General features: G+C 40.0%; 3 protein-coding genes across 3 annotated transcripts; all 3 read right to left on the bottom strand.

The window, feature by feature from the left end:
- Window positions 1–847: 847 nt before the first annotated feature.
- On the bottom strand, window positions 848–10,129 carry LOC129585145 (multidrug resistance-associated protein 1-like). The gene is given in 30 exon segments (XM_055477726.1): window positions 848–1,129; window positions 1,190–1,269; window positions 1,326–1,440; window positions 1,565–1,731; window positions 2,377–2,535; window positions 2,662–2,808; window positions 2,953–3,054; window positions 3,114–3,252; window positions 3,318–3,517; window positions 3,579–3,647; window positions 3,724–3,965; window positions 4,211–4,724; window positions 4,931–4,996; window positions 5,076–5,130; window positions 5,190–5,233; window positions 5,299–5,612; window positions 6,113–6,313; window positions 6,316–6,337; window positions 6,407–6,625; window positions 6,690–6,821; window positions 6,964–7,218; window positions 7,333–7,510; window positions 7,570–7,788; window positions 7,860–8,000; window positions 8,187–8,248; window positions 8,331–8,453; window positions 8,535–8,678; window positions 8,742–8,873; window positions 9,554–9,730; window positions 10,034–10,129. Coding segments are annotated over 29 exon segments (4,404 nt in total). The 5' UTR covers window positions 9,608–9,730; window positions 10,034–10,129; the 3' UTR covers window positions 848–1,020.
- Window positions 10,130–10,705: 576 nt separating this feature from the next.
- On the bottom strand, window positions 10,706–13,344 carry LOC129585161 (uncharacterized). Its single transcript, XM_055477745.1, has 5 exons — window positions 12,844–13,344; window positions 12,419–12,655; window positions 12,138–12,221; window positions 11,612–11,748; window positions 10,706–11,104 (listed from the first exon to the last, which is right to left on the bottom strand). The coding sequence occupies exons 1-5, from the start codon at window positions 12,968–12,970 to the stop codon at window positions 11,072–11,074; spliced, it is 618 nt and encodes a 205-aa protein (XP_055333720.1). The 5' UTR covers window positions 12,971–13,344; the 3' UTR covers window positions 10,706–11,071.
- An 822-nt stretch (window positions 13,345–14,166) lies between these two features.
- Window positions 14,167–16,401, bottom strand: LOC129585162 (uncharacterized). The gene is made up of 5 exons (XM_055477746.1): window positions 16,019–16,401; window positions 15,444–15,680; window positions 14,971–15,054; window positions 14,753–14,892; window positions 14,167–14,580 (listed from the first exon to the last, which is right to left on the bottom strand). Exons 1-5 carry the CDS (start codon window positions 16,140–16,142, stop codon window positions 14,560–14,562), a joined length of 606 nt encoding a protein of 201 aa, XP_055333721.1. The 5' UTR covers window positions 16,143–16,401; the 3' UTR covers window positions 14,167–14,559.
- Window positions 16,402–17,001: the final 600 nt, after the last annotated feature.

Raw genomic sequence — 17,001 nt, 5'->3', positions numbered from 1 at the left:
CGCTACGTTCTTCACGCGGACCACGATTACCGTGTTTACCGGTCAATTACCGCAGATGGGATTTTGTTTTAAGTTTAGCGTCACAATCGAGTACTGCTTAATTTCCGTCAGAACCGCTTATTTCTCATAAAAGTTTCGATAAGGAACTGTTTGTAAATGGTGAAACTCACGGTGTTACGACTGCAGAAAGCATAAATTATGGTGTCTCGCTTAAACTAGGTAATTTGTGACTGGAGGATTCAGACGATCCGTCGAAAATTTAAAAACCTATGTCGTGGTTAGTCGTGACCCATATATTATCTAACGGTATATGCACGATAGATATACTGATGCAAAACTCAAAACTTGTACAGTGCAGTAGTTTATTTGCACACAGAAAAGTTATTCTGTGGCCAAATTTTGCTTTTTGCACTGCTAAAATAATTATTGGCATCAACTTTCTAGATCGCTGTAAGCTGCGAGCACATTTTGCAATCTCGGATATACCCGAAATCTTTCGTGCAAATATGTAGCAAAAATATGTAGAGCAAAGAAAAATAAAGGAAGTCGTATACCGCATGAATTTTGATGATGGCGGTGGATTAAAAACAGGAGGAAAAGAAAATATCGAAGGTAGTGGCCGGCATGTTACAATTACACTTTTGTATTCCGCTGTGACGTCACTGCAGCGGCTACACAAGCAGCATCACATTCTGAGTGAACTGTAGCCGATATAATTTAATGGAATGTGAGCGCATTCGTACGTTCAAAGCGTTCAAACGCTAACGTACTCAATTTTGCATGCAATAAATAGTTTTACTTCGATGATTTAAAAAGAAAACTTCACAAAAAACTTAACAGATGCATAATTCGCAAAATGTAAAAAGAATATATCACATTGATTATCTTGCAGTGATACGCTGCATCCAAGATTGTCATGCTGTCAATATAATTCTTCTACTTTTCGTGTTTTTGGCGTCCGGTAAAATACAGTTGTCAGATAGATGTGTAACCTGTCAGTATGCTGGTTTAGCTCGATTTTTATAGTCCAGCATCTTTTGCCAGTTTATAGAACAAGCTCCGTGGATTATCCAGCAGTTTCACCGGGATGTCAAATTCTTTTACTCTTCCCGCATCCATCACCATGACCCTGTGAAATTCAACAAGCATGCTTTTTTGAACACACCGGTGTTGTCTTGTTTAGATTTACCGAGTTGCGTCCATTATAGTATTTAGCCGGTGGGCAATCGTAATAATCGTGCAGTCAGCAAACTCTTTGCGAATAACTTCCTGAAACACGAAATCAGCAGTAATTTTACTAGAGTTTTAAATGTCTGCATTCGTACTTGGACGAAATTATCCGTTTCAAAGTCAATGGCCGCTGTCGCTTCATCTAGAATTAAAATTTTGGACCGCCGCAGCAGCGCTCGTGCTAGACAGATCAGCTGGCGTTGTCCCACACTGTGAATAACGAAGGAACAATGTATCTGTCAACTACATTCTACCATTAACCGTTTAATTTTAAAACAGTAATGCATTCATAAATAACACTCATTCTGCAGAAATAAATAAGAAAAGGGCGCACCTCAGATTTCCGCCTCCTTCCGTGACAGCAAACTCCAGTCCGTGTCCGGCTAACTGGAAAAACGCCTTCAGTCTGGATAATTCCAGAGCCCTCCAGATTTGCTGATCCGAACACTGGTTGAAGGGATCAAGGTTCATCCGCAACGTTCCGCTAAACAGTACCGACTCCTACAAGATATTTCTAAAATGAGCAATACATTTTTGTGGCGATAATAACATGTACGATGCTTTGAATACATCAAAGCGCGCGCTGTTACTAGACCGTTATCACTTTCACTCGTTTAGTTTGGCCATTTTTTCACCGTTATCGCCTAACTACATATAAAACTGACCGAAGTGAAGCTTATTCATTAAAGAAACAGCGGAAAGCCAAAGTCTTTACAAACCGATTTGAATGACAAAAAACAGCTTAACAGCTTTGTCCTTGAAAAATTAATCATTAACAATTCTTATAAACGACGGGGAAAAAAATTAGTATTTCTCAACTCCAGGAAGGGAGCATCCACATTACAGAGTATACTCGTATTTTATAGCATTAGCATCTGCAGAAATACAAGGAATCCATGCTAGTCAACTATGCTTTTGATGTATCTCTGTTATGAATTTACCCATTGGCTATGCGTTGCATATGAAACGGCAGTTAGAGCTGGTTTACATGCAAATATATAATAATCCGCAACCTCATATAAAGTTTCTTAAACAACGTAACGAATTTCATTCATTTTCGGTATCCATATTATGCACAAATCAATGTTCGGTATTCTACCGGCGTTTTAATAAACTCCAAGCAGTAAACAGGCACAAGCAACCGACCTGAGGTATCACCGTGATACGCGAGCGAAGATCATGCAGGCCAATCTGGGCAATATCCGTCCCGTCAATGTAGATATTTCCAGCCACCGGCTCCAGCAGCCTCAGAATGGCTAACGTCATGGTGCTCTTCCCGGATCCGGTACGCCCAACAACACCGATCTGCATACAAGAGCAAAAGTTTAATTCATCTTTCAGTAATGTGGTTATATGCCCGTAGTACATTAATTTTTCGAAATATGCACTTTTTTATTATTACTGTTACTGTTTTTGTATTATTACTGATACCTTTTCCCCGCTGCGGATGGTGACCGTAATACCATCCAAGACAAGGTCCAGTCCATTACGATACCTTGTCTGATAGTCCGTAAAAGCTACCGTTCCCTGGTATGGCCACTTGGAGGGTGGTCGATTATTCGGAACGATAACGGGTGCCTAATATTGTATAAATTTATCAATTTTAGTTATTTTGTTTAATAATTTGTTTAGTTTTTTCAACTTAATATTTAAAAAATATAGAATTGTTGCCAGTGATGTAATAACAACGTGTAAACGCAAACGCCGATGATGTCAGCTAACCTCGACGGGAGTGTTAGCGTATTCGTTAAGTCGTTCGATGGAAATTATGGCGTTCTCCAAGTCGCTCATATTCTGCGCGCACCATGGGAAAAGGACAGTAAACTGCAAAAAATACACACTTTTTAAAACGTTAATACTGTACAACTTTTGTGACTTCGTACCGAAATTGCTCCGATTAATCCCAATCCAACGAAACCCGGTTCCTCACTGTAGCCCAATTTGTCGCGCCCGTAAACAGCAAAGAGAGCGGTGGCGAATATGAGGATATCGCCTAGTACCATAAGGATCATCGTCATCCAGCTGCAAGACATAATAACAGGTATTCAAGAAACATCGGCAATGTGCTAGAAATTAGTGTTACGTACTGGAGCGATGCATGTGTGCAGAGCAGTACTCCCGTTAAATGGTCAATCTTCTTCCGATTTTCCAGAATAAATCGCTCTGTCTGCTGCATGGCAGCGATAACCGCGCTTCCGGCCATGGATTCTTGTAAGCCAGAAAGCAGCGGTGACCGCGACAGAACATCCAGGCGCTTCAACTGGATGGCGGTAGCCGTATAGAACGCCTGTCAAACTAACAATATCATATGAATATCCGCTTATAACTGCACTGGTTTCCATTCATACCTTGACAAAATACGCGACGATAAACATCGGCACGGCATACACAGTCAGGTAAGGGAAAACAATCAATGTCTACAAAATTACATACATGAATTTTTTATTGTCATATTTACATTTCAGGAAACAATGGCCGACAGGAAATGGTTACCAGCAAGGCAAAAACCAAACACTGGAAAAAGGCGTTAAGGACGAATCGTAGGAGCATGGGAATGGTGTTGTCCACCGTATCGATATCTTTGCTGAACCGGTTAACAATTCGTCCCAACGGCGTGGTATCGAAGTACGACATGGGTGCCCGCATCAAACGCGCCAACATGGAGTTGTGTGTTGTACGACCAGCCAAAATCAGCGCAATGGCGATTCCATATAAGCCAGCCAGCGCACAACCCACTGTATAGCAAAGTTTATAAAACAAAAATTGAAAAAAAATTTCACAGTATTATAAAAATAAAAATTACAAAAAATTGAAAATAAGCGAAAACAACACCGTTAAAAACCAAGACCACTTCATAAACTTAGATGTCATCTGCAGAAAAAGATCAAGAAACAACTTTTTGCAACTTTTCCATTGTTTTCTCTAATTAATCTGCGGTCGAAAAGACTGCGATAAAAACGTTCGGTTTATACGGACTTACGTTGGCAAAGCGTGAGTGTCGCATACACACCGACTCCAACATTCGTCTTCTGCCAGTCGATGCTTCCATCAGGAAGGACCGTATTCGTCTGACTCCATTTGGCCACCCACATGTTCGAAACCAAGAAGAATGCGTTGGCCAACACATACCCCAAAATGGCCAACATGGTCATAGGCACCGTCATCTCCTTGATCAACCGCTGGAACGTTGACCACTGCACACCGCCAGGCATAAATCCTTCCGTTGTAATCAGTTTACCGGCTTCCTTATACGCAACGCTATCGCGTGTACTGGCTCGCTGGCGGATTGCTGTCGGTTTCGGTAACCGACTTACAGCTTCACTGTGTGATGTGCCAGGTTGAATATCCTCGGAAACCGAAGATTCACCTCCTTCTGCGACTCCCGCTTCCTTTTCCTGAGTGGCTTCGATTTTACATTGTTGTAGAAATTCGTTGAAGCGGTTATCCAGTTCCACAAGTTCGTTATAGGTACCAATTTCAGAAATCCTTCCTTGCTGCCAAAACAAAAATCGTAACTACAAATTTCATGTACTATATATGCTTCGTAGCAAAAAATTAAAATGAGACAAAATTACTGCGAGTAAATGCATTACATTACTTATGTGCAAAAATTACCAGTAATCCGCTATCTAATGCAATCAAATAAAGATTAACGATAATTAATAAAAAGGTACCATTAATTCTCTGAAGTCAAAATTACCTCTAGAAATGCCACTATGTCGCACTGCGGCAGCCAGTGGATTGCATTGGTAACAAAAATTCGTGTCTGAAAGGAAAATGTCGTAATACACACAAAAAATTAATGTGTCGTTGAATTACTATAAACGTGTGACGTGACAGCTTACTTTGTGCTTTAGCATTCCGTGAGGACCAATAATCTTTTCAAAAATGTGCTTTCCTCTGAAAAATAATTCAAAAAAAAATAGGAATTAAAACAATTTCAATCGAAAGTGTCTTACACGTGGGCATCCACAGCACTTAATGGATCATCTAAGAAGTACACCTGCAACGCAAAACCTCAGTTCCCAGAAACCAATTCACAGTTGACCTTTGTTGGCAATGGCATACATCACAGTCAGCATAAACCGCTCGTGCCAGCGTCACGCGTAATTTTTGCCCTCCGCTCAGATTGATGCCCTTTTCTCCGATTTCGGTCAAATCACCGGATGGGAGGATCTGCAGGTCGGGATACAGAGCACAGCATTCCAGCACTTGTTCGTAGCGCTCTTCGTCGTATGGCCGACCAAAGAGAATGTTATCGCGGAGGCTCATATTCTGATTCCAAGCCTGCTGACTGACGTAAGCTACCGAGCCACGAATGGCCACGTGACCGGAAACACGTTCCATGAGACCGAGACAAGCGGCCAGGAAGGATGATTTTCCTAAACACCAAGGAGCATAAAATGATTCTGAAATCACTACGTAATTCAACACTGGTAAAACAAGATCATAACAGAAAAAACCTGTTGCAAAATTTTTAATAATACTAAAAACCGGATATAAAATTTAATTAAATTGTGCACTGACAACAACTACAACATCTTTTCAAAAAATATATCAACTTTTAATTCGAACTTCGTGACCTTTAATGATTTTTGTACACTACTTTGATATTTTTAGTACACTAATATTTCTTTTTGAAAATAATCTGCAGACAATAAAAACATGCAATACTGTATGTTGCAGGGGTAAATGTTACAAAAACACCACAATACCGGGCATACACTAAAAATAAAATGTACAGTGTATACTTGTACGGTTGTACTTGTACGTAACGGACATTTCAAAAAAATCAAAAAATATGAATAAATTGTAACGTGAGCACAGCAAGAGAACTGTCTAAGTGTTATCCGAAATTCCACATTTTGATGCCAACATTTACCGCTTCCGACTGTGCCCGTGACAGCAAACAATTGCCCCTGATTGATGTTAGCATTGATATTTTTCAGAGTCAGCAGAATCATCGTTGGATTCCATGTGAAATTTCCATTTACAATTGTCACCACCGACGCATCAGCAGCCTCCGATTTGGGTACACGCTTTACACTTTGCGGATCCAGTTCCCGCGCGAGAAAAAATCTCTTAACCTGGTCGTTGCGATTTTGGCCTACCAAAAATTAAAACATACAGTATTACCGCAAAACATTCACCCAAGACAAGGAGAATTTCCCGTTACTTGAATAAGAAGTGTGGTTCCAATGGGCAGCAAGTACAACGAATGCCGCAGACTGAACAGGAACAGCAAAGTGACGAAGCCGGTTTTGGGCGTCAGGGTGTGACCGGGATACAGATAAACATACGTTGCATAGGTCGTCAGAGCCGCCAAAGGAGAAGACACCAGCATCAAACCGTGGTTGATGGTGGTTAAAAAGCCGGCTTTTTTCAGCGATTGCAACTAGTAATGATTAAAGGGAAATGCATGGCAAAAATCTTTATGTGCTTAAAAGTAACATTTTTACCTCGTCCTCGCGCGCTTGAACAATCTGTTCTTGGAATTGCGGCTCCCATGCATACATCTTGAGAATCTTTATACCGTTGAATATTTCATTTATTCGCCGGACTCTGGCATCTTTTTGTTGAACGGCGGAAACCTGTGGGAAAAATATACTACTCTAGTTGTTGGGCAAAGCCAAGCACGAAAGTTTTAAGATTTACTGTAGTAATACACAAATTTGAACTCTAAAATTCGATTATTCCTTGTAAAGCCACTGTTTTACGAAAGTGCTCGCATACTTCAAACCGCTTGGCTTTAGCCACGACAACAAAATTGACCAGGACAATGAAGATGAGCGTAAAGAATCCCACAAGTGAGGCGACACCAACATACTGCCACAGGAAGTACATCATAACCATCGCTGTGAACGGCGTAATCCAGACGTAGTGATGGTAGTACATAAAGTCCGCAATACGCTGCGTGTCCGCCGTCAGCATGTTGCACACATCGCCGACGTTGTACCGGCATTTGGCGGTATTCGCCAGGAATAACGCCTAACAAATATAACCCGGCCACTGACTTAATGATTAAACTATTTTACAAATGAATAATCAACTATCAACAATGACGATTAACGGTTAATCTAGGTAAAAAATACCACCCCTGACCTTTCGGTAAATCACCGCTGATAAAGCGCCACGAATCCGCATACCACATCGGCTGGCTGTGAAATTCGTCATGGCGAAGCAGATGGTATGACCCAGCGCCAAAATCAGCAGGATCACCGCAGAGACGTAACCTTTCCACGTGTACATGGAAGGTGTAGCCGCAAATTCAATAATCTGTCTGCAAGGCTGATTAGTTCCGTAGCTATGTACAGATAAATGCATAATATAATTACGTACCCGACTAACAAAGGCATAACCACGGTAATGCCATCGTACACCATTTTGATGAAAGCGGATTTCCAGAATAACGGCCAGGATGTTTTATACAAAGCGGTAACGAGCGATGGCGTTTTCGATCTAACCGGCTCGGTCGGATATTCTCCGGACGTCGGAAGCGCAGCACGATGACGCTCTACCGGGCGACCATTGATTTCCTCTAGGACGTCGCTCACGTAACTACAAAAAATTGAAATAGAGATGGTATCATTGAATCGAAATTTAGAGGTGAAAACTATTGCGGTACAAACAATTCTTCGCCGTTAGCGTTAGTTGTCTGCTTCCGCCAATGCTTCGTTAATTCAGCATCCAAGTATTCCGTTCGTTCTTCCGGTATCAAGTCCCAGATATCATCTTCCATCAGCTCCCGCTTCCATCCAACTCTGAGTAATCTACGGCGGCAAAAAAAAAAGATGGTAACTTCACTTTGAAATAACGAAGTTTAGGAAATCATTAAGAACATTCAGTTCTGAAAGTATAATTACGTACACAGAAAAAGAGCATTGCAATTTTAATTTGGCAATGAGCATACTGTATATTTCAGTTAAATGCATTTATATTTTGGTAAAAATATTTACTCGGTCATCCAGTGTGAAAACAGTTTGTTAAGAAACGATGCGCTTTGTTCCGGAGATGGATTCTGCAATGCAAAGGTCACACGCTACAGTCCAGGTTACTCCGAAGCTGAAGCAAGACAAAGCAGATAAAATTAGTGCAAATACTTTTGTCCAATTTTCAAATCGCTCCGGGTAGCTATCGGCAAAACTGGACAAAACCAGTTGTACAACGACAACCGGAAAGAAAACTTCATACGTGAACAAGCCGAAAATATCGTCCGCGCTTTGCTGTAACCGAGAACTGTTATGACGGTGTTGTTACGATGGCTAAAATGAAATAACATAAAAATTTCGGTGCGCAATGCGTACATGTTCTTTTCCCGTTGCACGTAAAATCTTGCTCCGCAATGTTATAAACCCGGCAGTGGTCAGCAAAAGCCAGAAAATAAAGAGGATGGCATTGGATATTCTTCCTTTGCGACGATCGAGGTCAATAAAAACCATAGCCAGCAACTGCACGCAAAAACGTGGCATTTCGTAAAAATAACCCATTTTCTCGGACACATTTTTACGTACAACTGTTAGGATAAGCATCAGAGGAGACATAATGTTGACCGATGGAAGAGTATTTCGGCCAAAATGCACTAAAATTTGTGCAGCATATCCAAGGTCCATCAAAGAAAGAAAAATCAAAATAATGCACAGTCCCTGTGTAGGAACAGCAGTTAGCAATCCAGTGCGGTACAAAAAAAGCGTATAAATTAACCAGCTGCTCTACACCGCAAATGCGCACACCAGGAAAAGATCACGTAAAAGATAGATATTATCTATATTTTTAAATTACTTTGGGACTTTGGGTACAGATAACTATATTACTGTTCGCGAAACACGATACATTGTGTAAACAGTAGGGTAAACATTTTACTGGACCCCGATTTCCGATGCCAGTACACTACGGAACTTCCTCGTTAATACGGATTTGCTGTTTTATCAACTGTTTAGTTTGGGTTTTAAAAAAAACGGGTTTTATCAATTGTTTAGTTTGCTGCGTTTTAACTGGTTGGCCATTAACGTTTCGGTTACGGATTCTTGCGTAAAAAATTTAACATTATAAGCAGTTTCTCAGTGTCTTTGCCGGTAATTCTAAAAAATATTAGACAATATAATTATTTGATATGAAATAAAAATGATCAAAGTTTAATTAGGTAGTCTATTGCGGCTCTTACATAACCGCAACACCAAGTAGGGAGCGGGTTCCGGATACCCATGATAGTTTCCCTGAATTCAATTTCAAAATTACCATAAAAACACATAGACTGCTCCTGTCGGAAAACACTTCACAAACAAATCAGAGCTATTTTTACATTCAAAATAACATTCAGTTTTACCATTTTGCTCATCGTTAACTTTGTCCACCGTCCCAGTCTGGGGTTTGCGCGCATGAACAGGAAAATCTGTACCGGCGTAAATAACCACAGAAAAGCGCAGGGTATTCCAAATAGGATAATTTGTTCGAAACAGTGGGTAAAATCCGGATGTTCAACATACCATGCTAAGGTCCCATTCTGTTTCGACGTCAACAAAACACATGATGATTACAATCACAATTACCACTTATTTACTTCGCTTTTTGTTATAACAGTGCACCTCAGGAAGCTCGAAAAATACGAAATTACAAAACCGAATCGCAAGAATTTGCTAGTCAATATCTATTACGAGTACCTGTATAGTATACTTCTGTACGGTACGTTTGTTATCTATTACGGGTGCGTATTCCTGTACTCGTACTTGTTTAGGTGTCCTAAATAAGCGCATTATCAGAAAACCAAAAAAGCATACGCAAGTAACTTTGAAACTATAGTTCTTACTTAAAGTAACCTATAATCGTCATCGGTAGAATGACAATACTCAAACAAAAGTATATTTAGAAATCAAAGGTCATACTGACCATACATACCCAGAACTGATCACTGCATAAATGTTTCATGGCTTGTTGGCAGGAAAATCCACTGTGCGTTGACAAAAAACGAAAAAACACACTTTAACAGAGTAATAATTAACAGCCAAGAAAACCCAAGATCATATCGATCCTGAGTGTCGTAAGCGTGAATTACACTGTCAGTACTTCTATTTGCAGCATTAGTGTTTTGAAAATGAATAACGCAACGATTTCGCGACGGTTGTGTTTCCTGATATTCGTTTCTTACAGAATTCAAAAGTTCTTACGTTTTCTTAATTTCCAGACAGCGGACCAGCAATAAATTAGCAAAATTAAGAAACTCCGAGAAATTGTGTAAGAAGGTACTATCCTAACAACGAGAAAACAAATGCTATTCTCGTTGAAATTTTACTGCATGTGTTGTAATTTTGCATATATGATTAAATTATTCTTTCCCACCGGCAATCCTGTATAACAATGTGCGTAGTCAGAACCAAAACGAAAAACGAACATTTACTAATATCTACTGAAAATCTGTAAATTTTCCATATTTTTCACATTGAATTTGTCAATCAGTGCGATTTATTGCATCTAGTGACAAAATAGTGCGAGTTACGGTACGAATCACAAATACTTTCGCTATATTTATTTGCGGTCAGCACAACTTGTCATTGGCTAAAAAAACCGCGGAAGAACCGGGAAATCAGACTTTGTCAAACACACCTTAACCCAGCAAGCACCAACATATTATATTAGCTCCAACAACAACTTATTTATTGTAATATATATTAATTTAATAAAGCAATCTAAATCATCACCCCAGCAAGCGCATACTGTCATGGCTATAAAAAATTTGTTACTAAAATTCCATCACCGGAAGCGAAACCGTACATAGAAGCAAGTTCAAGCAACATTCATAAATAAGCTACCAAATTGAATCAGAGCGAACTCTCATCGGAAGACCTCTTTATCGGAATGGTTCGATCTTCGGACATCCACTCTACATAACATTCAATGCCGCTCGTTAGCTTCAAAACAAACTATACAGTTCCGTATCTCTGTTTGTTTAGCTAAAGTGACTATGTACCCACCAAATCATATCTGAAAACAAAATTAAAATAGCAAACTCCAGGAAAACAAGCAAGAGTTAGAACTTTCCAGAAGGAAAAACGTATGTACATACAGAAACGCTGCTACAGCTACCTCCGAAAAAAAATGTGAACTAAAGAAAACAGATTGATACGGGTGTAAACTATTTAAAAAAGCCTTAAAAAATTTCGGGCTGAAATTCTCACACCGGTTGTAAGGTGGAATTAAAGAACTGCATTAATTAATCACACAAACAATTCCACAAGAACGTGACACCAAATCCAAGAAAATCCACACGCATTCTAAAAACTTTTTGAAAGTAAGTAAGCTGGAGAGCTTACAAATTAAACCAGTCTGGGTCAACTCCTCTTCGAGCACGAGCAAGTTCCAGTATTAAATCATTTTTCAATCAACCTACCGCGCGATGATTCTTGAGTGCCGCAGCGTACCACTCCAGCTGATTAATCATATCCGCTGCTGCTTTGGGCAGAAGCTGCACGCCTTCACCCGTTGGTTCTCCATCATCCGTCAGGCGCTCATGAGCCTTCGAAATCACTGATAAAAAGACACAAAATTCAATACAACAAGCCATTTCACTTTCATTTTATAAATTACGGGTATAATTATCCTTTAAATATAGTATCTCAAAATTAATGCAAGCACACGAAGCCTAATTTACTGATGCCATCTTTCAGAATCAGTATTCATCCTCCATAATTCGATGAAAACTGGCATGTGCAGCAAAATAAATACAAAGCAATTTTTGGACTGGTTTGCCAAAGTGATCATACACATGTTTTGCTAAAACGCTGCAGATTAAGGACAATTACATTTCGGCTGAAATCTGCGTAAATTTTCGAGCAACATGTTATGCAAATGACCAACGAGTGAAAAATGAGGCCGATACCGGATCCGTAAAACTGATTCAGCAGTCGCGAACTTACCAACCATACTGGGCATATGAACAGTTGTCAATTCCGAAAGAAATTCCCGCAACTGCATGGCCGCACGAATACCTCCGTAATTACCTAAACGTTCGTTAATTCAGTTATCATCGGTGAAATCAACCGTCTGATAAATTCAAAAAAATTATCAACGACAAAAAAACCCGATCACAATTTTTAATGCACAAACAGCAGTGCTAATTCCAATTTTGCTGCGTCATCGTCCTAACGTTATGACTTATGGATCGCGATTTAAAAACTGTACGAACGCTTCTGCTCACCCATTGAATACGTGACAATGCAACTCGGGCGCCAAGAATAGGATGCCGGTGGAAAATGATCCATAATAGAGCACAACGACGGCGAAATGGCCGAATTGTACTCCGCCGCCACGGCAACGAAGGCATCAGCATCCTGAATCGTTTTATTCACCGTACGTAAAATCTCCGGGGCTTCGGCCGGATTGCGATAAAAATGCAGAGGCTGGTGCACTTCCCCCAGCTTCAGTTCCAAAGGATCTACACAATGTTATTTTAAAATTAATCAATAAATTTATCAAAGAAATCAGGAACCATGAACCATGATAATTACGATGATTGCTTCCAAAATAATTCTTGGTTTAACAGCAATTGTAAATGTATCACATTTAACCTGGCGCAACCTCTGCAAACTCCGTAAAACCTACGGCCACGACCGCGTCATTTACCGAGAATGGTCACACGATGGCCGCGACTTTCCAGCTGCTTGCGAATAAATTTCCCCACACGGTCCGCCAGGCGTCCTTGGCGAACACTTCCCAGGAAGACAACCAGGTTCAGCTTTTCGGAAGACATGGTTTAATTAGCGGTACAGAACTGGACACTAAACACTCCAAAACTGCAGCGTTACACACAGGAAGTCGATGACTAAATGCCTGTTCAACACCGATTAAACGAGCAAACAATTTCCTCGGAGGCTATGAGTTTAGACAAATGAACAATCGTTCCCAAAAATGCACTGCCAAGTTGCTAGCTGCTGAAAAGCCAATAAAGAACGAAGAAACCGCTTGTGGAGCTGTCAGATAACCAGAAACAGTATCAAGATGAACTGCAAGCAGACAGGAGAAACTTCGGAGAAGAATTTCGAAATGCAGAGAAACAAAAGCTAACCAAACCGGTTCCAATATGATGGTTCAGTGAACTGACGTGTCATGCTTTAAACTGCACTGTATAAAAGTTTTGCAATTTTTTACTTTATGTACAGTAATAAAATTTTTCTCCATAATTATAAATGTTAGTGTGTAGTACGGATGCTAATTAGTAATTACTTACTGTCACAACTTGCTAAATTACATAGTAGTAACAGTAACTTTCATTCTTAATGAAAAAAACTGCTCTGAAATTGTCTTATAAATAATTCCGTAATCATTTTGCAATTTTCTACTTTAATTCTTATTGTTTCGTTTAGGAATTAAACTTAAAATTAAAGGAATTAAAATTAGGAATTAAAATTAAAGTTACTGTTACATAGTAGTAACAGTAACTTTCATTCTTAATGAAAAAAACTGCTCTGAAATTGTCTTATAAATAATTCCGTAATCATTTTGTAATTTTCTACTTTAATTCTTATTGTTTCGTTTAGGAATTAAATTATTAGGGTTGAAACTTGAACTGTTAGATTATCCCGACTTCAAGCTTCTGGCTATTCCATAAGCATGTTAAGATGCAGAGATGAAGGTAAAAATTATAACGGTGCAACCGGTGAATTCATTCGCTTTTATGTGAATTTAATCGCTTAGAAAACCTTGATAGATTTACTCGTATTTGCTTCAGGTAGTATGCAAATCTGCACTCACCATTATGAAATCATGGTTTTAAATTCTTCTCCGAAGGCATGAGCTTTTTTACAAAAGCGACAATTTTGAAAAATGCCCTACGTAACGGCAACTCGTCGGTAACGGTAACTCGTCGTTAAGTTCTAACGGTAACTCGTCGGTTATTAGTATTATATTTTTATCAGCTGTGATTATTTAACAATATCGCTTAATAAACACTCGCAGTGGATTCTTTATTTCAAAACAATGAAAACCGATCATTGAAAGATCATATGCATGGATATTGCATAAGTAGTATTGAAATTTGAAATCTATTAATATGTCGCGTGTCTGTGTGTCGCGCTTTTTATCGTTAATTAGTGGGCAATGTTCGAGTGAAGTTGATAAGCAATGTTCGAGTGAAGGTGATGAACATCACGATATTTAGAAAAATAGTTTGGATCAATACCCAAAACAAAATCGACTACTCTAGTTAAAGCGCGGGGTTAGGTTTCTTAGGGGTCATTTGCTGTGAAAACAGGGGGTTTCGAACTCGCCGCCGGTCCATATTCCAACAATACAGTACCAGAAAGTATCGTTTCCACATATCCATACATCTAGCGGTGACGATTACTGCTTCGGTAAGCCCACCTGCAAGTTGCAACACACACGTACTGTAGGTATTGTAAATTGTGCACTCGAAATTCATAAAATGCGACGCAGATATTATAAGGTACAATTACGTACGAAATATCGTATATATACTTAAAAAAAAACACCACTCGAGTACACAATTTGGACTGTTATGCACATATGACGGTACCTCGCGCTCTTTTTTCAGTGCTCGAGCATACCATTCCAGCTGATTGATCATACTGTCGGCGGCTTTCGGTAAACGCGAAGTGGCATCCTCACCGGCACATTCTCCAGCATCGTTCAGAGATTCGTGGACTTTCGAGATCACTGCAGCCGACATCGTTAAGAAAATCGTTTTCAATTCGAAATCGAAGATTATCCATGTTATTCAAGCTGTTCACTGACCTAACATATTTGGCATATGGACAGTGGTCAGTTCCGATAGAAACTGGCGCAAAAGCATAGCTGCACGAATTCCACCATAGTTTCCTGCAATGCGTAGTGAACATTAGCTGCAGATGATAATCCAATGCGCAGATACATTGTTAAGTTAATACAACTACCTATCGTATACAGTTTCTATCCCGCAACGAAATACTTGTTCGTGCACGTGTTTTCGTGGTTATTTGAGGAAGAGCCTTATTACCGCGTTAAGGAGCGATACTATTTGTCGTGAGATTTCCCGGCACCGCTATGGACGTAGTGGTGAAATATTGTACGACAAATGAACAGTTCCAGTATGTAAGCGGATAACCACACACACACTTATGTAACGTGGCTCGTGTTCCCTTTTGTTATCCGCCAGAAGAGCACAGTGCGTCACGTTGCAGGGCGTATTGATTAGTTTGCTGCTGGATGACAAGCGTTATTTTACTTACCCATAGAATAGGTAACGATGGCACTTGGGCGGAAAGCGTAAGACACCGGTGGGAAATGGTCCATGACGCTGCACAGTGCCGGCGAAATCTGCGAATTATACTCGCCAGCAATGGCAATAAAGGCGTCGGCCTCTTTCAATTGTTCGTTGAGCTGCGGTAAGATGGCCGGGATTTCCGCCGGGTTACGGTAGAAATGCATTGGCTGGATAACTTGGCCCAAACCCAGTTCTAAGGGATCTGTGCAAAACAGGAGATCAACTGTTAACGGAGCAAAAATCTTATATGGACGCATTTGAACATAAAGATTGCATGCTTCTACAGATATGTTATACTCTAGCTCTGTCACATAATATGTACATCAGTCTAAATTATAACCTCGTTCACATACAGTAACTAATTTATAAGCCCTCCCGGTACCCATATTTGCATTTACTTTGCCAGAAATTACACTGTCTCCGAATAAAAAAAATTATTTAAGTACATCCGTAGCACGAATTAAGTTTAATAAAATAATTAAGGGCTTGTATCATAAGTACGACGTACTAATTCTATAATATACGCAGCGTTTAGCCTACCAATAACAGTTACGGTATGGCCGCGGTCCTCGAGACACTTCCGAACAAACTTCGCCACACGTTCACACATCCGACCTTGTCGAACGCTGCCAAGGAATGCTACAATCTTTAGGCTTTCGGACATTTTCGTTAGCAAGGATACGACGCGCAAAACGAAAATTTGGGCTTTTCAAAATATTTAAGGCGCCACAATTCTATTAACTAGCAAGTTAGTATATCTGCAGAGCTGGTACACCCCTCTACGTAAGATGTTATAATCCCGAAACCTGTCGTTAAAAAATTAACGAAAATTTGCAATAAGGATTTCCGTACTGAACGGCTGGGAATAGAAGTACCGTGCTTATGTTGTATATCGAACGGTTTGAGGCTACGCCGGGTGGGCACACGGAATCTTAGTAAGAATTTTTGCATGTTGGCACTGTATAATCCTATTGGATGACACCGTTTGCGCTGGCTTATTATTACGCAACTCAGCACTTCCGATAGGAGAGAGCGGCGGGCCGGGGATATATCGAGCGCTGTGGATATCAGCCGAGTGGCTGGGTGGGTCTTCCAGCGACAGATTTGTATGTAATCATCAGCGAGGGAATCAAAGTACGTATGCCGGGTATAGAACTAGGCGCACAATAATAATCGCCCTTTTGCAGCAACTGTAATACAGACAAACGTGCAAAATGCCGGTTCAGCTTTCAAGCGCCATTATTTATTTTGGCAGGGAAGAATGGTTTGTTTGTGAATATGTCGAAAACTCAACTCTGCTGGTCAATGAGTTTCGACGCAATGGGAAGCCACTTTGCATTATGTTTGAATTTTACGTTCTATCTCGTAGGTTGTAATACTAACTTTTTAGAATACGACTATCATATTCAACCTTCTAGAATATGACTATTGATCAAGACAGTTGTCATGCATAGAGATATGTACGAGTATGATGGTTCAAAGTAAAGAGCATAGCACAAAAACTGTGGATCAAAACCCAAGTT

Source organism: Paramacrobiotus metropolitanus, unplaced genomic scaffold (assembly GCF_019649055.1).
Source record: "Paramacrobiotus metropolitanus isolate TYO unplaced genomic scaffold, Prichtersi_v1.0 Parri_scaffold0000016, whole genome shotgun sequence".
Taxonomy (NCBI): Eukaryota; Metazoa; Tardigrada; class Eutardigrada; order Parachela; family Macrobiotidae; genus Paramacrobiotus; species Paramacrobiotus metropolitanus.
This window is presented reverse-complemented; position numbering and strand designations above follow the sequence as displayed.